Consider the following 27,330-nt stretch of genomic DNA (forward strand, 5'->3'; position numbering starts at 1 on the left):
ACAGTCATCTCTTCATCATGTATTTATTCCTCGCTCCTTTCAATGTGATGGCGAAGAATTTCATTAATAACCAGTTTCGCTCGTTACTTTTATATGTAACTGTGAGAATATAAATGGCAGATGCTCAACAGACAAACTGTCGAGTCTGTTGTGAGTCTGCTTGCTCGTTGGAACTAAACAATCAAAAGTGAGTCACTGAAAAATCCCAGAAATTTCAAATTTGCGGAATATAAAAATAAATTGCGGAAATTAGGAAGAAGATTACAATCCAAATAATTCTTCTGGAGTTCGTACATCTGCATGTAAAAAGATACAGGAAGATTTGAAATAATTAGAAGAAAAGACAGTTCAGAAACAGAAAGAAACTGTAGGTGAGAGAGAACTTGGATTTTCCAATCTCTTTGTTATTTGATAAATAGAGCGTTTTGCAAACGCCGCAAATGAAAATGAAATTCCTCAATATTCTGCTGATAATCGCGATATTGGTGGCCACTTTAATTCCATCTGGATTTGGCCAAGAAGAAACAGATATGACAGATACAACAGATATAAATGAAACCGATATAAATACAACAGAACCTTTCATACCTGTGGCTCCACAAAGTATCATAGTCGTTCCGAATAGAAACATTGTTTCTTTTATACTTTGTCCGGAGGGTCAGAAACAAGATCATCGTGGAAGATGTCGTGAAATCGTTTAACGTGGGGATGTACAGGTAATTAACAATTCAAACGTTCATGTAAACGTTTGTTGTCCTTTTACACATAGTGTTTGGTAATCTGCGTATTTAATGTACAGGGCATATTTAAAGAGGAAGCAAACATTTTACTAAAAAAAGCATTAAAAATTAATTCTTCTGTGGCATAACTGTGCATTCGACATTACATTTTTCTACAACCTTTGATATTGCGAAACATTAAATTTTTACATTTATATGCGTTTTATTTATTTATGAATGTATATGCTCTAAATTAGAAATCTGTGAAAGAAAATTTAATTAAAAACTTGCCTTTTTAGTCATTCACAACTTAAACTATTTATATTATACTGAAACATTTTTATTAAAAAGAATCATGTTCTTGATAATAGATAGTCCTATATGTGTCAAATACGCTATTACTGAATAATACTGAACGGGTTGAGGGGTCACACACAACTTGAAATAACAAGATTAATAACAATACTTCACTCTTTCTCTTTCTCTGTCTAAATAATATAAAGATCCGAAAGAAAATTTTCTCTTTTCTTTTTCGATAAGCCTTGACACTTAAGCCTCTCCTACATTTCCTCGCTGTCATTCTTCATTTTCCTGTTTTAAAATTGATGGAGGATACCTGAAGCAAACTTCACTTTCTTGAGAACATATTCCGCAATCCCTTCGGAAACGTGCCACTATTAAGAAACTTGTGCTCAAGGAAGAATGAAGTCGCTCAATTTTTGTTCCGAGAACTCCAACTATTTTCATATTCACGCGCGAGGAGTTTCCACAGTTCGAGCAACTATAATGTAACGATTTCAAACGAATGCACGAACGAGAACAGTGGCGATTCCACGCGCCTCGTAGACGGCAGATCTTTAGAAAACTCCCGCTAGTTACGACAGTTTGTTGGCGAGCAACTTCGTTACTAATATCGACAAGGTTGCGTCCAGGCGAGTTGGCAACTTTAGTCTAACTTTCCACCGTCCGTTCCACCCACTCACTTGTTGCCCCTGTTGTAGATTCGCGAGGGTGAGCGAGAGCACGACGAACGAGTTATCATTAGCACGGCATAATGCGAGAGTAGGGTTGCATGGCGGGTAGTTGCTTTTGTGTTTTCTGCGTTCTTGGCTCTGTGTTCAGTTTCGCCAATTTTCAAAGGAGAACACGATTGCGGATTCTCCACGGACACTTTGTTGTCAGGAGATGTCATAACTCTTTCGTCAAGCGTACTAGCAAATGACCGGTAACCAGTGAGCGACCACGACCTCTGAATATGCATCTTTGTGCGCTCATATTAATCCTTTGCTCGCACTCATCACGCTAATTAAATTGGCTTTCTAATATACTAACGAATTATTATTTTTAAGTACTATTTATAAAAGACAATCTTAACAGAATATTTTTATGTCCTATTCATATTTTATTTATACAAAGCTTGGAAAATGTTCTTTCAAAATAAAAACAATGAATGAATAGTAATTAATTAATAAGTTAATTACAAAGTTACAGTAATGTATGTACGCGCATTAGATTTACATGTATATTATAAACACTTGCGTAGAAGTAAATGAGCGTTTATTAATGTTACGCAAAATGTGGATAATAATATTAAATATTAAAATCATTTTTTACACAAGCTAATATTTATTTCGTTAATATTACGTAAAAATATTTGAAGTATGGGTAATTATGAATTTGATATCATACTATGTTGTCAGAATTTAATTTTACATTTGAAAATGAAGAATTTCGCAATATTGGACGGAGAGAGAGAGTATAAAATGCAATCCTTTGGAAAGCGGACTTTCCTAGAAGGAAAAATGTAAGCTTCCGTACTTCTTTATCAACTACAAGTACAATGCGCTACTTAATTTGCTGGAATAATAAATATAATATAATAATATAGAAACAGATTTCGAAGAACATTTTCCAAACTTATGAATAAATTATAAATAGAACTTGATCAGTCTAAAGTATTTTGTTAAAGTTGTATTTTCCATTTATAATAATCTGTATACACTGCAGAAGATTATCTTCTATAAATACATAATATGTTTCGAATAGAGGATATACACTGCATTTTTCTTCCTTCTTCATGGCTAAACCATAATTATAAAATATTTAATACAGAATTTACATTCAAAACGGAGATTTCATTAAATTAATTTACGTTATTTAGACCACTATAAAGTCAACTTAAAAGTCAGTTGAGAAAAGTGCCGTTCTTCTCTAAAATATTTGCATGAATGTTCCTCTAACATAATAATTTAGTAATACCTAGTAATAATTATTATTAAGCTAATAATAATTATTAAATAATATTACATAATTACTTCTTGCGAATATCGATTCTAAGCTTGCTTAAGCAGCCTTTGATCGAAACTGTCAAGTTTGTTGATGTCTAGTTTGTTTAGGGCAACCTGCATGTATCGTGCAATCCCATGAGAACTTATTACGTCTAAAATATCGGATATCGCCAGATTTTCTTCATTTATCGTACTCATCTTTTCTTCCTTTTTAGATTCATTAAGGAAAAGGACGTCGTCATTATAAAGCGCGCTTGGAAAATGACATCTTTATAATGTTTGCGGGAAAGTGGAACATCAAGGAAAACGTAACTGAATATTACTCTTAAATTAACACGGCCTCATTGTAAAAATTCAATGAACGCGTTATGAGATCTCTAATATTATTTTACCCCTTTTATATTGCGACGTTGCCTTATTACACAAGTGATGCCAATTTGTTGATTAACATCGTAATTAAGATCAGATTGATACTCGTACCACAAAACTGTCCCTTGACTATCGAAAAGTAATAACCACTGAATGAAATTATAATATTTTTATAATTAATTTTTAATTACAATAACTTTAAGAAAAATGGGAAAAAGTAATTTTTATGAAAATTGAATTCTTATGCAACTAAGTTAATAAAGCAGCGTTAATTACCGTTGTCACGATTAATTACTTTCTTCATTACACGATGTAATTTCAGTGCTTCGAGAAAGAGGTATTCGATCTTTAAATCAATTCTGCAGCTTATTGATTCTTCAGTTCAGAGCAAATTACTTATTAAAAAAATTGGTATTACGTTCTTTGTGCAATATATTACTGTTTTATAAAAATAGATTAGAATTTTCCAACATTCTTCTCTCTCTCTCAAGATATTAAAATCTGTGGTATAATTTACAATTCTTGATCTACAAGCTACTGTTATATCGCAGTCTTGTTCAGGACTTTCCGCATTCAACGATTTCACGATTTAAATGCAATCCCAAAACGGAAATAATATGATTTTCCGAGCCGAGCAGATTTCGCTTGATTTTTAATCTGCGCCGGTAGTAACTTGAATATTTATATGAGATCACGTATTTTACATTACACAATCTTCTCCCAGATTTCACAAAAAAAGATCTGTACCTAATCTTACTGTACAAGAATATTAAAAATTAACGGATTTTTCTCTGCCATTTTAATAATAAAATGACACGAGTGATGAAATCTGAAATTATTTATCACATCTGACATAGTATCCCTATTTACATTATCCGGATTCATATTATCATCCATTCGAGCATCACATACGGAAGATTACACATCGGAGAATTTTCCATTACGCTTCAACACGTGAATGGAATCGCTAACAACACTTTCTGATTACAATTTGGAATTATTTGTTACATCGAGGCACGAGGCGCGTGATAGCTAGTAAACAATAAAATACGGGCAAATGCAATATTATTTATGCAATTTTATAATAGCTGTATGTGTAAAGATACTCAGGTTAATATTTCCGATTTATCGGCAAGAGAATAAAGTGGGCCGCGCACTCGCTGACGAAAACGAATCTGTACTCACTTGAAGAAGTAGGTGTCGTTGACGTATCCAAAAAAGGGCACCGTATAGGTCAGCATCCAGATATTGCCGCCCCCGCAGTCGTAATACGGTTTCGACCACCTGCCATCCTCGTATTTCACTGTCAAGATTTCGTCCTCATCCCTTTCCGTGTGCCCGCTGTCGTTGAATGTATAGGTGTGAAATCCTGAAACAGAATGACAGTGGAATCATTATGCAGGCAGGCTCATTTCCGCACGAAATTTAATTAAAGACTCTAATCACAATTTCATTAGTTCGTTTAATTAATTCACTGTTAATTTAATTTAACGTGTTGTCGCACATTAATTTTTGACACTAATACTTATTAACATGTAAATTAATAAATACTTATTAGCACTGGAAAAATTGATAAAAATTAATCGCATTATGAGAAAAGGTTATCGGTATTATTTCAATTAAAAATATATTCCATAGTATCATATATTATGTCATGTTCATAATTAACGTGTAAATATCAATTTAATAATTATTATTGCATTTAAATTACAGAATTATTTAAAAATTAAACAATATGTACGGATGTATTCGATATAACCATTTTAATCCTGGAAAACATAAATTCCTCTCTTTAAGACTTGATAATGTTATCATGTACAATTGTTTCAATATCCTTAATAAAGTTCTCATTTTGCAATAATAATAAGCAACCTAATTAACTCGGAATTAAATCTCTGTATCTTCTTAGTCTTCTGCGCCAACTATGCCTTCGCTCTTTGGTGTATTATGTTTCCTGATATTAATCTCCTCGGGAGGGCCTCGAAAATCGAGAATCCAGGCGCATAAGTTTCCAGAAATCCATGGTGTAAGATTCCGAGTAGAAACTACAGCTACTTGTAGTTTCAGGTAATTCAAGGATCTAACAATAATAGTCGAGACCCGGGGAACACGTAACTTCATCCGGCTGCAGTATGTGCGCGTGCAGCATTATGCTGTAGAGAGTATTAGGGATCTGTATAAATATACGAGCGGTGCGAAATAAGGTGCCGGGAAGAGAATCGTCTCCCGCTCCCAGGCAGATAAAGAGAACGAATTTCCTCGTATCTGCGTTTCCCTCGACTTGCTACTTCGCCTTGTCCTTCCATGTGATCGACCATGACGACATGGTTTCCCTGTGTGAAAGAAATTGCTGAGCTTTATAGGGCATGATCCGTCTGAGTACGGAGAACATTATTTGTTCAATTTCCCCTTGTATGGATAATCGATGTCGTTCGCAGCGTGGCTCGTATAACATAACGCACGTTATACCGATGTGATATATTTTATTTGACTTTTTAGTTCCACTTTGGGTCATAAATAACTTGTCTTTTCGAGACAGCAGCATCTCGCGTGAATTCCCAAACGTGCTGTGGAGCATCTCGAATTACAATAAAAGTAACGGGACTTTTTCTTGCCTGCTGCCATTGTAAAAGAAATTATGCAGTTGCGTAAATATTTATTAAATGGCAATGTATGACTGCAGAGTAAAAACCGGCCGTGAATTAATAAAAACAGAGATGTTTGTTCAAGTGACTCGCGCATATTTAAATCAATACTAAAGCGCGCAGCTGCCATTTTTAATTATTATATTTGTATTTTATATATCTTTTTCATGTTTAGTTCTTCTAATCAAGATAAAATTATAAATTGATATAATCTGTTATTCTAATCATTAATTATTAATTATAATAATTGTGACTGTACTAGATAATACATTCTGCATTTAAAAGAATATATCAATCAATCAATCGAATTTATTTTCAGCTTTCGCCAAGAAAGGGACTTGACTTACATTTACTTTGTCCTTACCATCACATATCCATCCACATTCATATCTATCCTGCCTGTTCTCATTCATACAGATAAAAATCCGACCACCTATTACCCACATATCTATATTTCATAGTATCACAATCTACCTATCACCTATACCACCTGTATATGAGCTCTATGTGTTCTATGTTACATAATACTGAAATACTTATAATATCTAACCGCATAATACACACCAAACTCATAATATCTATCTTTATACACATATAAATATATTACACACATATAATTATAAATATCTACATCATTTTATAACATTTTACTATAGTGTAACATATCATACTGTACCTAATTTTGCGTAATCTAATCATATAATTATCTAAATTATCTAATTTACATGCTTTACTTACATAATTTATCTAGTTTACCTAGTTTATATACATACTTGCATATAAAAGAATTTCCTTTATTTTAATACAATTTATACTTTATACTTTACATAATCCGACCATTCGTATTTAGAGAAAGGAACAGAGAAATTTTATAACACCTCGCATTTTATCACACCTATATATGCTCAACGACCAAAACGAAATAAAGAAACATAACTGACGTGTGACAGCTAAAATATTGTGAAACTACAGCAAGACAAAGATCCATGCAGAGTACCAAGTACCAGGCAGAAACATAAAATGTAAAAGCACATTTCTTTCACCTACGTTGTTAAACATTAACAAGCCATTCGAAAAAAACACTGAAAAAATGAATGAAATACTCGACGTTGATTTTAAAAGTTTTAGTCAGTAATATAAATTTAGAAAAAAACACACACATATTGTGATAACCTGGGAATTATTCTCGATGACAAGCAGTTGAAAAGTGTGTGCCGAGTCAGATCTTCACTTTACTATTCGTGAGATTGCGGAAAAGGCAAATGGATTTACATTTATTTCTTGGTACCTGGAGGCAAAATAAAAGAAAAAAATACAAAATAATAATACAAAATGTAAAAGATCATTCGGCTGTGGAGGTGTGTAGAATATTGAATAGAAAATTACTGAGAAAAATCTGTTCGACTCTTAATAAAATATTGCTAAAATGAAAGATTACCTTTTATATCAATTGCATGAGAACAATTAATGTGCACCCTTAATTAAGGTGACCTCAACCGAAACGCCATTTATTCTCAACGTCAGTAAAGAATCAGGGAAGCGTCTGATACGGCACGGCGCCAAATCGTAATGCGTGCTTTCTTTTTCTTCTGCCATTTCTCGCCCTTTACTTCTCATTTCTTACTCTCGCCTACAAGTTTCCCTGGCTGCAAGCTCAAAACCCCGGTCTGATTTATGCAACAATAATTTCTCCTTTAATGTAGATCCCCTCTGCTTAAAAAGTCTGTATGTTTATTAATCTATCATTATGATAATGATAACCAAAGATTCTAGATACCCCGAAATTTTTCTTTCGATTGTCTCGTAACAATCTAATTACGCCTACATCACGTATAATGTCGAATAATGTCGAAAAGATTTTACATTAAAAAGACATCAAAAAAGACTTTCTCTAAATACCTTATTAAAAACTTAGATCCTTACTTTACTTAGATCATTGGAAAAATTCAAAGGAGATTGAACGTAGCCGAAGGACGGAAAGTGAAGACACCAAAAGATTTACCAACACAGAAAAATCCCCAATCTGATTTCAGGTCAACTCTGGTACCATTAAAGTTGGCAAAGACAAGCAAAGACGCTGAAGCTGAGGAGAAGCAAGACATCCAAAGAAGCAACCAGAGAAATTAAATAAATAAAAGTCTCTTACGGTGTACGTTGCTCACTACTCGAATTACTTACTTATTTCTTTCGTACCTCTTTATTACATTTCCAATCCTTTTTCGTACTTCTTTACCAGTTAGTAAACTATGTAGAATATGTGAAACGTTAAATCATATATTTTCTTTCAATATCTCCTTCATGAAAATCTGTTCAAAGTTGCAAAGTACGTTTTGATACATGCTCCGCTATCGTTTATCCTGCTCGGGATTTTAATTTTCGTTATTACCAAGACTTGCATGTGTTGAGCAATAATACATTGTTTTCAACATTTAATTAATAACATATTTCACAAGCAGATTGTTAATGTTCGATAAATGCTTGTTATGGGACGTGAAAAAAGGACACCGTTATTATGTTTTCATTATATTTTTACCCAAATTGCTTATTTGTTTCACATGTCCCACGCGTAATGTTTGTGAATGAGACATCAAAAGAGTGTAAAACGAGAACTGTATATGCTCGTGCCACATTTGCAAAATATGGATTTCGACGTGGAGAATGTGGAATATTAAATGCAAATGTATACTGACAAAATATAACAAGCAACATTACGTGTGCACAAACTGTACATGCTCCGTCTTTCATGGCCAGCTGCTGACTACCAACACTCATTACACTTCGGCAAAGTAACAATCACGTTTAGCACACTTTCGGAGATTTGCTCTAATCGGTAGCGATTAAACGGGAAAATCCTGTCCTCTCTAAAGTATAAAGAGACGTGCTGTAGAACAGGCCTTTGAAACTCTCGAACTCTCGTTTCTCATCGTCCAATGTTACTCGTCGAACAAGCTTCGTCCATTGTTTGTTATGTTATCGAACGCTTTTCGCGGGCTTTTATCCGCGTCACAAACTCCAAAACACGTCAAGGAAATCCACGATGAAACCGCGCGGTCCTGCACATATGCATGCGATGGGCATCTGTTCGCCAGAGATCGCCAGAGAAACCTGCCGAGAATTCTTATGCGCGCTGAGGGAGTTTTCACGGGCAGTTTACGAGGGGTAGGAGCACAGCAGAGCGTTTCTAACTCTAATAAAATTTTTAACGGAAATTCCGATGAAGTTTTTAAGCAGTAGTTGAGTAAAATGTCGGGAGAACGTGCGTATGAATTATTCACCGAGGGTTTCACACTCAAGTGTATCTGAATTCGTTTACCTAAATGTGTCCCCTAACGCATTCATCATAATTTAGTAGACATTTCCAAAACTTCAATCTTTAAAAGGAATGCAATACACAAAGGCTTGTTTTATGTGAGGAGGAATACAATAGAGCTAACAGATTGTGGAGTTTACGGCGCGTTTCACGTTATTGTGGCTAGAAAGACGTTAAATGTGGCTTATCTGTTTCACATAAAGATCAATGTTACAAAAAGAACGCGGCGATACCATTTTGTTGAATGTCAAGAGAAATGACGAACAAATAGTATTATCTTTCGTCCATGAAAAGTGCATACAACATGTGTGATAAGACCAAAGAGGAACATGAAAGAAGATATCGCTTCATCAACGAACAAACTTGCAGAACCTGTGTCAAAAAACAGAAAATGTTATTTTCAAATTCAAAAAGTGTCAATTTTCTAGACATATCTGTTGTGAGGAAATGAGTAACGTAGCGCGCAATACGGTGTTTTGCATGAAGAAATGGGGAACTGCGTGTGAGATTTCTAGCAAGATAGATCGAGCCCTTTACATTGCAAGTAGCGAGATAACATTATGTAGCCCTATGCCACAATGACAATATCGCTACGACATTGGTACAGCAATGGAAGAGATCTTACCGCAAGGTAACGCGTCCCACACAGTTCGTGACACATCGATTGATTTTGCGACAGAACGCTGAGCTCAGCATTGTCCGTCATTTTGAAGGAACGTGCGCATCGCCGTGACATTTCCGCTCCTTTCCGCACGACATCGATATCTAAAGATCTAAGACTCTTTAGTGGCATGACAATATTCCCGGAGAACTTTCTTGATGATGCATTACGCTATAACAATGAAATACAACGCCTTGATAGTCGTTAGCTCTGCAAAAAAAAGTTTTATTACTTTTGGAGAGGTGCTTGCGCGCCGAGGCAGGCCGAAAACTACAGAAGAGGAATAAATCGGATTTTCATCGCTTTCTGCTGAATTGAAATTGCGTTTCGCGAGTATCAATTAAAAGGAACAGGATTTTCCAATTAATTTGGAAAAAGCTTTTATACCGGATGAATGTTGTTAAACTTTTTATGAGATTTTAAGTATCGTCATATAAAGTATTAACATTTTTCCCGTCACGTGTCAGAATTGCAAATATTATCGTGTATCACATAAAGAAAGAGAAGTACCTTTTTCAATGTAATGACATTCTCATAAGAGAAAAGGTCCAAATAACATTTAAATGTTGAATCGCTTAATTGAACGTAGTTTCAGTTTTTAATACATTGCGATTGCGCTGAATTTAATGGCGTTTTAAAAGTTAAACTGTTGACGTTTACATTCTATTTGTTAACTTTTATCATGAAAATGCACAAATGGTACGGAAACAGCTGTAAACAGAAAAGTTAAATCTATGAACGAATCACAATGGTTTATAACGCGTTTCTTCTGTAAAAGTCAGTGCACACGTCGATCGATAGCTTACAGGGTTTCAGCATTGTGCAGATTTTTATCTGGTATATCAATAACGTCACAGGGGAAACCGACGGCAAACTACAGTAATCTACGATCCAATTTTTAACGACAACGTTGCCTTTTTCCAAAAAATGCTTTTCCTGCGGTTTTGTGAAGCCAATGATGATACTTCAAATCATTTTTAACCAAAAAATAGCTGCACAAAAATATATTTCCTTTCGGTGGTCCAGTCTTCTAAATTCTCTCTCTTTTCTTTATTCATGTCTAAAAACAATTAAACTACATTTCTATCTTTAGCATTAAGTACGGTAATGAGACAGTTTATTTAATTTGCTTAAAATTACTTCCCAGACTTTTCGTTTGTTCGTATATGGTCACATCAAGCACAAGAAAGAGTAACTGTATCGCGATGTATACACTCGGAGAGCTGGATTTAATTTAAGTAGTTCTCGATTCGAGTATTTTTATTACGAAACAACAAAGGTAACAACTAGAAACGAGAAGCGTTAAGCTGTAAACGATGAAATGCGTTTTTACTGCCAGAGCTGTTTGTTTGTTGCAACACATTGTTGTAAAAAGATAAAAAATTATTTGCAATCTGGACATCACCGTAGAAAAGTTTCCCTACGATATACCAGGGTTGTAGTAGGAAAACGGGCTCTCTAGCGTAGACATCTGTAGCGTAATTACTTCTTGTGAAAATGACGGAATAATACAGTAACTCAGAAACTCGGCTGACTTGGAAAGCTCCGGCCACGTCTGAGAACTTGTGGACCAGTTGACCGATTTTACTACAAGTTAAGATCTATGCGGAGTATTCCAGCTTCTCAGCATCAATTTTCAGTGTGGATCATGTTAATTCGCCAAAGCTAAAGCTAATTTTTCTTAGTAAGATGTAGCACGCGTTACCATTTACCAAGACGGATTAAAGACGTTCTTTAAAGTATGCAACGGACACACTATATTAATATAAATGATACAAATAGAAAGACAGGGATATCAATACACATGTACTACTAAATACCTAGAAAGAATCAGATGATTGGCATTGACACATAATGAACGAAAAAGAGAACCCACCGGAATAGAAACAATTAATGTTAAATCTTGTTCAAGGATTTAGCTTGACCTAGATGGTTCGGAGGTTGACCTTTCCCTCGATACTGTCTTATGTGAGTGAAAGCGGTCGAAGCTGCTGACACTCGTTGTAAAAGTGGAAAAGCAAGCTCTGCGCCTACCCGAACGCAGTAATAATTTATGTCGCCTCCGCGAATATAGCAGCCAATAACCGCGACCAGACGGTAACAGCGAGGAAAGATGGTCGAACTTGTCGGGCAATTTTCCTGGGGACGAAAGGAAGAGTGAGAAAGAAGGCGAGACATGCATATGAAGTGCACGCTTGAAAAAGGACAAAGGCCTGAAAATTATAGTTACCACCGGATTTAAGCTTATCGTCGCTACACTTCCATATCTCAGAGGCAATCTCTGACGCAACGTCAGAAATTATTTTAATGAAGAAATTAAGAGTGTAAAGCTAACCGTTCCAGTTCTTATTGTACTGCTCTGTATTGTAAATTTTACACGTTTATCTTCTAACAAATATTGACTAGTTCTTCTTGGAAAAATACATAACTAGTTATTAATATATAAATGCTTCAAAATTCTATGTTATATATTATATGTGTCAAATATATGTAGCACATATATATATATATAGGGACAATATGCATATAGAGATGCTTCGGCAACATTCCAATAAATTAAAACTGATAGACAGAGTAGACAAGTCAAGTATGCTCTTTCATCTCGCTTGTGAAATCGATTCTTCGTCGATTTTCCACGCTTACATTGGCTTTGGACAACTCGAGGCTTCTTCGCAGAAAGTGCTTGAAATTTTCTGATGGAGCCCATTCGAGACATCGCGTGCCTGCGCGCAAGCACAATATTGAGTTTCGAGTCTCCCTTTATGCTCCCACATTGTTCCCGCAAACGAGACGTTTGCTAGGAGCCTTTGTCCTGTGCAGCAAACTTTGGTATTTCCGAAAATCAAAGTAGGATCCAATTTGCAAGTTTTTGAAAACTCGCGGATCAAATCCCATTTTGATTTTTGCGACACCGAATGAAAACCAAGCAATCGAACCTCACAGGAACGGTTTTATCGCTCAGTTGGACTTACTGCGAAACCAAATAAAATACCGAAGTGAACAGGCAAACAGTACCGGTGTTTTCTTATAATTCCAATTGTTCCGTATTAGCCAGAGAAGAAAAACAGCTTTTCATCAGATGTTGTGATTCCCCAGCAGTAGTTTCATTAGACATCACCTCGTCAGATCGATATTCATCTGCCTGATAATACACAATGCATCAAGAATCATAAGAAAAAGCGAAATAATTTATAAAATGATTATTAACTATATATACTACTATGTATTTTATATATATACTATATATTTACTATATTCTCCTGATAATCATTTTCAAAAGATACAGATAAATATTAATGTCAACTGAAGACAACGTAGCAATAACATCGAAAATTAAAAAAAGATTAAGTGAACAAAGATATTTCAAGAGTTATTAGAAGTTGAAGATTGCTTCTGGACTTTTTTTTATTAGATATAGTGTCCGGAGTGCATTTGAGAGGAAACGATAGAAAGATAGAAAAACTTTCCGGATGGCTGTGTCTAAAGTTTTGGACGAATCCTGTTTGTCGAAATTACAATATAATTCTCAAACTGAAGCTAAGTTACAAAATAACCGTTTTGCTAAAGTTAAATTTATTTTAAATACAAAACTTTAAGGATAAAGTTTATATTTTTGCAGCTTTGAAATTTATCTCTTACGGAATGTAACATGTAATATTTGCATGCATTCTCTCTAAAAAAATTATTATGATATATATTACACAATATGAAAATAATTCTTATATACTTATTTTTTACATCATGTCATACCACGCAATTTGACATAGAGTATCATGAAATACTATAAATTGTATTTCATGATATCTATTGTATTATTCATGATATCACCATAAGCTATTTTAGTGATGAAAGTACATCATAAAATAGAATAAATGATATTTTTATAAACTTCATATGTAATATTATGGATTTTACGTAGAATTTTTGATAACATATTTAATATCGCGTTTTGAAATAAATATTCCATATGCCTCCCTTTCTTCTCTCTTATTCTCTCCTCACTTTCTCTCTCTCTATTTTCCTATTTTCTTTATTTCATTATAAACTTTCGCCGATTTCATTTACGTGTCGGATCTCGGCCGCTCTGCAAGTAAGTTGCGCGAGCAAGTTCCGTCAAATACATAATTGAAAGAGTTTGATTGTCCTTGAATGCATTCCGTGTAGGCAAGTCATTGATTATAAGCGAAATGTCGAGCGGTCTTGTTGAGAATATATGTACATACGTCTGAGACAAAATCAATATATATACACATTGTCAATAAATATATCGACGCTCTACCAATTATCGGGCTTGTGGAACCGGTATTTGTCTCCCACGTCTAATATTTGAAAGGGCAAATAGCTGAAGGAGATGTATTACATTCCTCTGTGGGACCCGAGAAATACAATCACGTATACATTCAGAAATTGAGCGCGATCAAGCCTAGAATGTTAAAACCACAGTTGAGAAAGATCATTATCACATCGCATAATACACTATGATAATGTTGATATTACATCAGCAAAAAGGAAAATACAGAGAGAAGGACTCCCAATGTTCTCGGAAGGTTTTAATGGATACATCTCGCGAGACGTCTTCTGAATCAACTAGGGCAGACGAATGTTTCAGCAACGTAGGATTGCGTAATATCACTAAAATCCCTTAATAGATATTACCCCTATATTTCACGAAATTTAAACATTTCAATCTACACGAGAGCTCGTTCGGCCTAATGGACCGAGTCAGTCAGAATTATGCTCTTTAATTATTACATATCAGGTACCAAATATAGCCATATGAAATCGTTAAGTGTCTTGGGTCTGTCATAATGCTCGGTTCTCAAGGGACATAGTATCGTAATTAACGAAATCCAGGTAAAAGCGTGCTACGTAAGAATAATTGCTCTACCTAAGACCATCATTCGTCACAACTTTCATTTATTTCTAAAATCCAGTATAGATTCATCGAAGCTGCATACATTAAAAACAGAATTGGTTTTGATGAAACAAGTTTTTAGGAAACGTCTCTCACATTCCATCATTGATTCACGTGTTCCTTCAATTGTGCACCCGTTTAATTTCGCTGGTTGGTGTTGGTGATTTAAACCTTTCAAACCTTTCAAGCCTTTCAAGCTTAATGTAGCACGAAAAATCAAAGTTGAAAGCGTTAAAATTTCAACCTAAAGAAAAATGGAATAAGTAAGCTCTGCGATTGACATCCTAAGTACGTGAAGCGAAATCACGACGAGTTACATTTGCGCCGACATCGATTCGCTCTGAAATTACCGTTTTAATGGTGGCGCAATGCATCAGGAACGTTTTATATCCCCGAGATCGTTTTATATCGTCACGGAATTACGAGCGAACTCACTGGCCTCCCTTCACGCGCGGTTTTACAGGCGGAAGGAAGCCGAGAGATCGATGATCGACTGCAGTTATTACACGACAATATACCTTGAGTGAGAATCGTCGGTTTTACTCTCGTCTTTCTCGCAATAACTCCATATCCCCTTACTTTCGTATATTCCTGACGAGTTTAAAACATATAGGATGCAACGATAAATAAATGCTTAAAACTCCACGGAACATGATATTAATTTCGCATTGCTCGATGTTACTCTTCTAGCATCATTGTTATTACTGTAAACAAGTATAGCATGTGTTTTAGTATCAAAAAACAAATACGAATAATTTTACTGTGCAACTCGCAAGTGTATATTTTTCAGTCGATATGTTAGGTGCAGAGTATTTATAAATAAGTAAATACAGGCAGAGTGTTTTATACAAGACTATCACACGAGTTTGATTCAACTAGTATGCCTGAATTAAAATTATAATTATAATGACTAATAAATTTTTCGAAACGTACACGATTTCATGTCCACGCACACGCCACCACTGATCTTAATCTGAAGCTTAAATTTAATATGTAATTTTGGCTTAGTTAGTTTTTAATGTTTCCTAGCGATTCTGCCATTTATTATTATACAGATTGTGCCAAGTCATCCTTTAATCGCAGGCACTTGGGATCAAATAAAACAGAACAGCGATTATTTACGACCAACCCAACCAGAGAAACTTTCGACAAGTTGAAAACTCAAGTTAGATCTAAGGATTCATCCACAAGATTCAACAATTTTAATTAAAAAGATCACTGATTTAAAAAGTTCAAGGTCTAACATATCAAAAAGCTTTTTATACTTATGTTAATATAAAAAGGGAAGATATTATAGATTTGAAATATATTAAAGTAATTACAAATTACTGTTATGATAATAGACAAAATCTTAAAAATTTTTCTCTTATTTATTGCTTCGTCTTAAATTCCAATATTTTAAGCTCGAGTGTTTACTTTATTTATTATATATTTTGGGACATCGAGTGCATAAATCATTCGATTCAGTCATGTCTAAAAGTAACACCCAGTATCAGATGAGCTGCGTTCGCGCAGCGTATTTTCGCGCTGTAACATCAATCTATCTTTGTTCCATATTGAATGAGTAATAAAGATAGCCTGACGCTGATAGCGCTAATAGCGTGCTCCTCGAACGCAGCCATGGTTTCAGACTAAATGTGCAACAAAAGTGGACGTCCAAGAATAAAGAATCAGCGATGGAAAGCAAAACAGATCCACAGTAACCTACTAAGAACACTAAATGTGGCAATCGTAAAAAATAAAAGGACATTCTATTAAAAGCTTTACGTACTGTGAAAAAGAGTGCAAAAATCATCAATCACACATATCTGACATTGATCGCTTTATAAAATGTTTTTTAACGTAACCACCATATTGTTATTACATAATAATGTTCACCACTGAATGCGATAGGCATAAGAGTAAACTTTTTTATGCTTTCATAATTGCTGTGTCTTAAGCCCGTTTAAACTATGCAATATATTGCGTAAGATTCGACGCAATTTTTAAAGCAAGAAATATTGCAGGGATATCAAATTGCAAGTGTTTCGTAAATTGCGTAAGATATTGAAAACGTGCTCTATTCCTGAGCAATTTTTTGTCTGCTGGCATGCGCCATGGTTTGTACGTTTCGAGATTTGTTCTTTTTAGCTGTCTGCACTGTCTGCACTAATACAAGAAATATATACATCATTCGTTTTAGCTGTCTGCATTAGTCTAGAAAAAACCTTAAAAAAGAACAAACTTTTGTTAGTTGTTTATGATTAGTGCAAGGTTATGATAATTGCCTCGCTACTCTGTATTATTCGTTTTGTTATATATGCTATTAATAAGCATGCTATTCCTATATAACTGATAGGTTCCTTCATTTAATATGTCATGTTTTCAGTTTGTACATATTGCGTATACAAGTGCATATTGCGCAAATCTTGCGTCAAATAAAATGTACAGCATAAAACACAATACAATTTAACGGCAAGCAATTCTTGCAGTAAAAAATTGCTCAAGAAGTTGCGTCAAATCTAGCGCAATATATTGCATCTAAAACGGGCTTTATAATTTTCTCAGTATTGGCAATCTCAAACAAACACAGTTTTCCCGTTGTACTCTCAACGACCTAGACCATCGTTTGTTCCAGTATCGGCAGCTGCCGTCTTGTTTTCGCGTTCCGGGACAGAGTTTATCTCCTTGAACAGATCGTGCTGACGAAATAATTCGATTTCGTTTTACTTTACTCCGTGATCATTCAATTTCGGCGAACAATCAAAAGTCCCGCGCGGAAACGGGAAGAAGTAATCCCAAACCCCGGTTTCCTATTAAAATCCGGTTTCTTTGTGTTTTCCAGACAAAATCAACTTTTCCAATCGCCTCGTGTGAGATGCGATCAAGATCACAGATCGCATCAGATGCTGAAGATAGTGTACCATAATTAATTCTTAATTCTACATAGAAAAATCATGATTAAAAGGTATATGATCGCCTTTCTACATCTTGGCCTTAAGACATGAGCATTATGACATGAAAAGATACGAAAGATATAAAATACACACATACTATAGATTTTCAATTTTAAATTTTTAAACCGAGAAGAAGATAATTTATAATATCATCACTAAAACTTTATCAGAAAATTTGTCTCTACGTATATTAGTCTACGCTTCGCGTTTCATTAAAACTGGAAATTTTAGTTGACCGTGTAGCATACGCGGTATATATGTTTGTACATATATGTATTTTGTGTGTGTGTGTGTGTGTGTGTGTGTGTGTGTACATGTATTTGTATTTATACTTGCAAAGTTGTATGTACGTGTCTTTTGCAGCAATCAAATGATTAAACCGTTAAAACGATTTATTGGAAGTTATTGGAAGTATGAAATTTAAATTTACAATAAACTCACCTCAAAAAAGCCATAATAATTGGACAAAAAGGTAACTGTTTCGCTCGATATGAAAGTAGAACAATGGGTTGAAACAAGCGGAAGTAAAGAATTTTTTTATTTAGAATCCGACTTAGCCTCCGCTTCTGCTCGATTCAAGCGTTATTACACAGAATGCTTTTAAAATCCATCAGTTTTCATCGATTTTGATCCATTCAATATCCAAAAACTGTTAAAACTCTGAAAGCAGTACGATATACTATTTAGAAGAAACAGATTTGTATTTGCTGTTAATAACAAATTTTCTCATTTCTTTGCGCTCATATAATCAATTTCTTTTCTTTGCGTAAATTTAAATTTTCTTTTCATGTTGAACGGCAAAACGATAAGCAGTCAGAGCAACGACATGGGCACAGTAATTACACAAATATTAAACATTTCGATAACCGACAGCATATTGTGCGATTGACTTATACATTAATTAATGCGCGCTTAATTTACGTGATAATTAGCAGAATACCGAGAATGGGGAAACTAATGTTTCTGCGGTCATTACTTCAGGTCAAAAGGCCAGTTATTTTTGATAATTGATACATGCATCGGTCGATCGTGCTCCTTCACTATACGCACCTGTAAAAACATTTTAAGCAATTTAACATACAAATGTATGCACAACGCATATTACTCTCGACAACGCTGTGTACAAAAATTTAATGATTGCACAAATTATTACCGCCTGTTTTTTTAGACAAGTCCAGTTCGAACAGTCGGATTTAAAATTTGATAATTAGCGATGGAATTGTTCATTGAAGGAATTATATGAAACGTAGGAATTCCGCGGCCGAGATAGGCGATCATTATAAATTCGACCACCTATCGTCTTATTACACATCGTTTGAAAAGCCGCCAACGAAATGATCGATGCCGAGTATTCGATAGCACTCGCGGAATGCGAAATGATCGCGTTATTTGAATTTCTAATTTAACGTGCCGGGCCGTGCACAAAGGGTTCGGTATTAAATTCATATTGCGAAACTAACGCATAACAAAGCTTCCGTAATTCTGAGCGCACGTAAATGACGGATGATTTCGCAACACGCGAGTGTTCATCCCTGACAAAACCAAAAATAATACTTTTGACAACTTTTGACTTCTTGCAACAGCCTTTGCATTGCTTTTTCAAAATAAGATAAAAATATTCCAAACAATAATTTTGTACACAAATCCAAACTTGAAAGATACGATGGAAAGATAGAAAGGGTAAGATTAGAGAGTTTGCCACTGACAGGTCCACTTTACTTCTCTAACAAATGCTGTATGCTTTTTTGTTAAATGAACCTCTCACCAGATCCTTTGTTAAGCTATTTCTACTTGGAGAAATTCTATTAGCAGCTAAACTATTACCGACACATGCATTTCGACTCCATCCATTAGGTGTAATTGTACCTTCTCTGTGAAGAGTCGATGTTCTTACACACAAAAATATTTTTATGATATCCTCAATATCCTTTCTACTTTTCATATTAACCTATTTTCGTAATTAAATTTCGAAATTGAGAAAGTTAAGAAGTTAATTAACAAATGATTTATCTTTCTGATATATTTAATTATTATGTGTGTAATTTACGTAATTTACATTCTATTATAAAATAATATTAAATAATGTTAAATAATATTTACAAAAATATTTACAAAAATATCAAGAAACACAAGAAACTGACATCACGATTCTTAAATTTAATTTAATATTGAAACTTTTACATAAATAAAAATTTTTTTAAATTCAAAACTTCCGGAAGAATCAAAATTTTAATTTCAACGAAACAAAGGGAACGTTCTCTCAAAATTTTACGAAAATATACGTGAAAGGTAATTAAATTGTGCAAAACAGTTTATCACTCTGTTTCTGGCCGTACTTGTTACGCGATTTCTTTCCTCGCATGCATCGCGAGAAGAACTCTCGTCTCTCGTCGGTGAGATTAAAAAAGTTACGTGGCAAAGGGTTAACAAGCTTAAACCGTTTACTGAGGGAAGCAATATTTCGCGAGTCACACTTAAATAACGTAAGACGAAAAGTGGATATATTAGCTAGAAAAGCTTTTTTCTTTAAAATATTTACTATAACGTAATAAAATTCTTAATCTTGTTTCAACAATAGATCTTTAATAGATAAGTGTATATGATATAATTTGATTTTTAATTTGATTTTTAATTTGATTATTAGATCATAATTAATACAATAGTTACATACTGATTACTACTATCTGTTAAACTAATTGGTTGCTGTCATGCGTATATGATTGTTGTAATTTGCCTGCAGGTATTCGTGGATATCCAACGCTCGTTTTATTATATTATCGACTTGTTCAATTTCTGTTACAGATTACAAATTATGAAATATCGGTAAATCGTCAGATATCGTCAGATACACAGAGCGCGTGAAGTTTGCAAAGAGTGACGTAACTTTGCTACGCGATTATTCCATTACAGTTTTTATGTATTCCAGTAAAGCAAAAGCTACATATTTAACTAGGTTCGCAAATCAAACAGATAAGCGATTGTTTCGCTAAATGAATCTAGAAATATGCGGAAATAATGTCGAAGGAAATATCAGAAATAATATCGAAAAAAAGCTTGATTATACTGAATACCTCTTGCTGGTCACAATTCATCACAGTTTCTCAAAACTGTCGCTATTAATAACGATTATGTAAAAGATATAGATTATAACGTAATAACATTGTAGCAACAATTTACCTCGACTGAATTGTTCGTAGCTGGTAATCACCCTCTCAGCATTCTTCCTAGCGATGTAAAACCACTCGCTGCTGTTGCTCAAATATTTATACTGGACTGCGAGATCTTTCACGAGAACGCCATCCTGATTCGGTAGTCGGTGGGCGAACGGACAATAGAGCCAATGGTCTCGGTACTGCATCTTGTCGTAGCAATTTCCCGCGGCGAAGATGTCCTCGTCGAACTCGACCATAGAGAGGACACTCGCGTGCAGCAGATACTCCGAGGACAGCATCACCTCCGGCGCGTATTTCCAGAGCCGAGTAAGCATGTTGGCACGATTAACGGCAAAATTTGCCTCCAACCGGAATCTCTCTTGCGCGTATTGGTCTACCACGCCCTCGCCTAGATTCAGATCGGTACCAGCGGTGCAATTCTCGCCCAGAGTGTGCTGATTTTCGATTATTCGCAGAAAACGCGTTACTATGTCGACCTGAGCGGCCTGCGGTCTCCTGCGAGCCGACCGATCGGATGAAGCGTTCGCCGGTTCTTCGTAACTCGTGTAATCCAGAACCACATCCTGCAAAACTTCCTCTTCGAGGTCGTGGGTGGATTCGTTAACATCCTCGGTCGGATCAATGCCAACTGTTTCAGTCGTATTACCTGTGTCGATTGTATTACCTATCGACATTATTGTTTTATTCATAGACATGGCCTTCCTCAATTTGGTCAGAGGATCATCCTTAAGGGAACCTTTCAGAGAACCGGGACTTGATCTCAACACGCCGTGATTCTCCGAATGATATGCCTTCAACACGTGCTCGAGGTTTTTCTGAGTCTCGACTTTGATTTGATCGGAAGAACGGCTGCTGCTCAGGTTGTCCTTAGATTTTTCTTTTGAATTCTGTTCGATGAGCCTGGACAGATTACGTGTGAGAGGACTGGCGGAACTTTCCTCAAGAACACTTCCTTTTCTCACTTGGTACAGCTTGACCAAACTTTCCAATCCTTCTGGAACATTATCCTCGATTCGACCGGAAGATTGGCTGTTGACCAAGTTATCCTTTGAGAAATTCCGCTCGAGAAGCCAGGAATGATTACGTACGGGAAATAGTTTCAGCGAAACCGATCCTTTTGGAAGATCGTTCACTTTTTCCGCTTGACGCGTCCTAAAGTGATTCTCTTGAGCCTCGTGAACGTTAGTCTTGATCCTATTTACCGCATCCTTCAATCCGTCCTTCGAAGAGGAATCCTCGATCTTCTGCCGTGCGAAATGACTTCTAGATCTGCCGTGCCGGATTTGCGATCTTTCGATGCTCGACGTTTCCGCCTGCTCGATCTCCGTCCAGAAAATATCCATCGGTCGGATCTCCGTCGGTGACATTTCCTCCGCGAGACGACGATCTCCCTGCTGCGAGCGCGTTTCCGTCGAACGGATTCTCGCGCCCCGCTTTTCCGTGGTGGCACGAGCTTTCCCGCCCGAGGCGATTTCCACGGCGCGACGTCCGGGCGTGGAAACGATTTCCACGGGGCGTATCGCCACGGCGCGAGAATTTTCCATCGAACGTATTTCCTCGAGCGCGGGATTCCCCCCCATCGAGCGGATTTCCTCGGCGCGATTTCCCGTACGTAGGCGATTTTCCAAATCGGGACGAAGCGCGACTGCGGAATGGATCTCCGTCAATGGCCGGAAGAGATTCACAGCACGATTCTGCGCGATTATCGGACGGATTTCCGCGTGACGATTTTCCGGTTGGCGACCCTCCGCTGCGATCGAGTGACTCTCCGTGGAGCTATTAAGCGCCGAGCGGATTTCTGCGGCGCGGAATTCCGTCGGGTCGACGAGCTTGCGGTCGACGAAGGTCGACGAACGGTGGTTCTGCTGATGCCGCAAATACTCCTTCGGTTTCTCGATCTGGAGGAGCTTCTCGTAGTAACTGCCGAGGGAGTCTTGCGTGAACGTGAGCAGGATAAGCGCGCACCAACAGCCTGACGCACTCATCTTCAGCCGGTCATCTTTCCGTTCACTAATTGTCCGTTTGTTACATCCGTTCGTGATGATATGTCTCATTTAACTTGATTAATTTCAATCCCGGCATCTCGACAGTGTATATGTTTGTGTGTATAGTATGTTTATCGTTTGCTTGGAACAATGGTTCGCGGCAACCGTTTACACTAACATGTTATGTTTCGGCATTAAATATATTATTACACAGTTATACAGTTTCACGAGCTCAATCTAATTTTTCAATGTTTCTTCATAGCGTAGCTTTCTACATTCGTCCATTTTCTAGCGATATGTACTTACATCATCTCTTGAGATCAACATTATTTCAATATTACCACCTTTTTTTCGTTTAATAGTTGCATCAGCTTTGAGTACTATCAGTAATGCATTTTGTAAGATCGCTGAGGATAAAGATTCTTTACTTTAGATATTCTTGCATTCTTCCTAATTTTCTGAATAGATGCCATTGCTGCGAGAGTAGTACTTTAGCTTCTTCGCAAGCTTTCTTCTTAATTTACGACGTTTAATGGATTGGACTCCATTGCTGTATATTCAGTACCTTCACCTTCACATCTAATGTTAGGTCTCTTCAAGATGCGTAGTCCTTGATAAATCGTATCCTTTAATAGGTCTGGCTTAATAGTTTCACTGCATCTCCGCGACTAGCTTATCATCCGCTTGCACTATTTCAGTGTCCATTTTTATTAGCGATACACTTTGCTCGCAAACTACTGCTCTCAGCGATAGGTCCTCCGTGATAAATCGATTACGATCTGCCAGTGATACGTTTTTGATGTGAATGCTCTCGAGATTAAACCAAGCTCTTTCGCTCATCCACTCTCCCCCTTTCTCTCCCTCTCTTTCTCTCGCTCGTTCGCTCTCTCTCTCTCTCTCTCTCTCTCTATCTCTCTCTCTCTCTCTCTCTCTTCCTTTTTCTCCCTTTTCTTACCCTCCGTGTTCTCTACAAGGGTCCGATTTGCATACAACTACTTTGTGACTTTTGTAAAATTTATCGATGAGTGAAAAGTAAAAATTCAATCTTGACATTACATCAATAGATAAAAAATAATGGATATCACGAGGAATATCTATGAGTGAAAGATATTCATCGCTCTCTTGAGAATATCAAGTTGGTTTGATATGTTAAAACTTTTCCTCCCGAGATTGATAGAGCTATATCCTGGGACACGAGATCGCATTATCTTGATATATCGATTGATTCCATTATGAACAATCAACAGTTTATTACGCGGCTATTACAATCGCTATCTTTCGCGATTTCAAACGGCACGAAATATTCTTTCTCCAATGCAAACTCGTCTTTTCAGTAACAATGTGATAACAATCTGTATTTATGTTAGTGCAATTAATCAAATTTTTCATTAACGATATCGTTAACGTTACAATTTGTTTTTTTTTGCAACCCTAATCTCATAATTCACACATGTCACAATGAATTATGACACGCTCATATCATCTTACATTATCGCGCGAATTTATCACAACGAAGAATATAGGTATTCGTATGTACAACCGCATTGAAAGCTTTTCCTTAAACAATTCAACACAGCAAATTTATCGAGAAGTATTTATCACTATTTTATGCCCTCAATGATTTACAACAATATTAACACTCCAGATTGTTTCTATTGATCGCGTTTCTCGTTATTTACTGACATTATTTACTGATTTATTAGTTAATCCAAAATTATCGTAAATATTTTACCGTATTTTATGATATTATCATCATTTTAGTTACAAACTTTCATATATCCCGTAGTGATGTTCAATATCATAATTGCAAAATTATAAAGTACAAACAAATATGAACAATGAAAGCACAACAATAAATTATTCAAATTAAGTGTGCATTTAATTAAACACAATCTCCAATTTTTGCGAGGATGTCAAAAGGCTACAATTTCGTGACTATGAGTTGTTACATCAGTGTAAAATTGATGTCGAGAATCTCACACGGTTCAGATCTCGTTAGCGAATATTGAATCCATATCGACACATTGTTCTATAATTATGCAGACTAATAACCGTTTTGGAATGATGCTTGATGTTCACATGCAGATTAATAAATTCGAATATTTCATAAACGTTTCAAGATTTTATAAAACTTTATCCCGTCATTAAAATCGGCACATTATTTTAATAATAATCGTGAAAATGTTTTTATGCGTCAGAATATTTCATTGTGTTGGTCGATGAAATAAATAAATATTTGAAGAAAAGTAAACGGTTTTTCCACGATGTTAGATAATTAATGCGATTTTATTTTTATAACCGGAGAAAATAACAGAAAGCAGAAACGATAAATCAATACGTTGTTCTCCAACCAACTAAACAAATAAATGATTTGATGAGAATGAGGGGAATTTTATAATTTTCTCACCGGGATTCATCTAAAATTTCTAATAATCAGCTTTCTGGCTCGTTCAAAAGCGATTTCAAAATTCCCATTCGCAGTGACGCATCAATTCTGCGGATTAAAAACCGTTTCAATATACATTTATTTCGGATAATACTCCGATCAATCTCTCTCTCTCTTTTGTGTAATTGTTATCTTGAATCTGGCCACGTAGATTTGTTTTTTTAATCAAACGTAAAGAATGCGCGGAAATCTCGAGCGGAAGCTCAACTGAAAAGCCAAGCGCCATTTTCAATCATTCCAATTAATCATGAATATCATTTCGAATTCTATCCAAATCTTTCGATCATGTCAAACGAAGCGCCGTTATTAATCGTTTCCAGATAATTATACGTGAATTGCTCTCGTGATCACTCATTTCTCATGAATGTTCGACATTGATAATCGAATTAACCGTACATCGATACAGCCGTTTCAGTTGCACAAATCGAATCGTATCCCTTGCATACTGCATGTTTCCCTAAAATGCCTCATGCAATCCACCTTATTGCGAATCTCTGACGAGGCGCTTTTCTCTCACGCTCTTTCACTGATTCTCGATTTCAAGTTGGATCGATGAATTGCGTGTGCAGATTCGCTTTGCCGGTGCTCATTTTACAGCAATTTTCTGTAAGAATGACGAGCTCTTCCTCGCGAGTCCGTGATCACGACGGGATCCGTGTACGCTCGCACGCGGCGTGAAACTGAGGAGGGTTGAGAAACGCACCACCCTTCGTGCCAAGCAATGTGTGAATGCAGAGCGCATGATCTACCCCTCTCTCTTACCGATGCACCAAGTACGGTTCGCGCCAGTTCCCAACGTTTAGTTTCGATCTTAATCTTGATCTTTGATACGCTCCGTGCGATTTTGCACTTGTCGCCAGTGAGATGTGTGTTTAACGGAACGTATCAAAGTATCTCGATCCAATCAGACTTCTGACGTTGAAGAGTCGATGAACGTCGGGTCTCGATAGCAAGTGATCGATACCGTGAAATTAGTATCTCCAAATCCGCTTACGTTTACTTCAAGCTTTCTATAATAATGTCTTGTCAGATAGCATATGTCCTGTCGTATCGAGAGGATCTAGAATAATGTGACGGATCTAAAATACTCTAACGACGTTTTGTTTTGATTGCATTTTTCTATTCCGTTCTGTTTGCGATTTTTATTTTCGAACAGATCTAAAATCCCTTGCTTTCAGAGATATGAAAGATTGAAGCAATCACTATGGAAATGTGAGCTTAAAAACTCATGTTTACCGTGTACGTGCGACTAAATTTTTATAAAACGTGGACACACCGGGAAGCGTATTATCTGTAAACACAAAAATAAAATCCCGGCCTTTATTTCGAAACTGCCTGGGCTATACTGTCAATTTCACTATATCCCGATAATCTGTAATCTCTTTTTTAAAAGTATTTTAAAAGTATCCGTGTATAAAACACATCTTAAAAATTTGCAAACAAACAAAGCCGTCAAAGCGAAATTGCTAGGTGAACATAAAACAACGCTCTATATTTTTCCCTGAGAAAAAACGTCCCTCACGCATCGCCCTCTGCTTTGTAATGAAACTGTATCCAAATAATTAACGTAACTCTGTACTTTTCGCATGAGGCGAGGTCCACTTCCATTAACTTACGCTTTGCGTAAAGAACATGAAAGAGAATGTGGAACCCTACAATAATAGACCTCATTTCTCACAGAAAACGCAGATAGACCTCGCGCGCTCTGCGCGGAAAATTGCAAATCCGTGTGGAACCGTACAAATATAAGCTTCATTTGCAGGAAGCACGGAGTACTGGAGATGGACTTTGGCCTGCGTGGAAAGTTACAAATTCGTCTGATAGACGATGAATACGATGAATACGGTAAATGATATATCAAAATCACACACACACACACACAC

At 36.1% G+C, this 27,330-nt stretch overlaps 1 protein-coding gene across 2 annotated transcripts in view; it reads right to left on the minus strand.

Moving 5' to 3' along the window:
• LOC105275165 (probable G-protein coupled receptor 158) overlaps positions 1–26,123 on the minus strand; it is a 60,428-nt gene extending 34,305 nt beyond the window's left edge. Inside the window, exons 1-3 of one of the 2 annotated variants that reach the window (XM_026969488.1) lie at positions 25,928–26,123; positions 21,021–23,780; positions 4,562–4,745 (exon numbers count right to left, since the gene is read on the minus strand). In XM_026969488.1, the coding sequence (XP_026825289.1) occupies positions 4,562–4,745; positions 21,021–23,070 (2,234 nt within the window). In that variant the 5' untranslated portion in view covers positions 23,071–23,780; positions 25,928–26,123. Of the gene's footprint in view, positions 1–4,561; positions 4,746–21,020; positions 23,781–23,956 lie in introns of both variants that reach the window. The other variant, XM_011331830.3, reaches the window with a different exon arrangement.
• Between the last annotated feature and the right edge of the window lie 1,207 nt (positions 26,124–27,330).

The sequence above is a fragment of the Ooceraea biroi genome, chromosome 5, assembly GCF_003672135.1.
Source record: "Ooceraea biroi isolate clonal line C1 chromosome 5, Obir_v5.4, whole genome shotgun sequence".
NCBI lineage: Eukaryota > Metazoa > Arthropoda > Insecta > Hymenoptera > Formicidae > Ooceraea > Ooceraea biroi.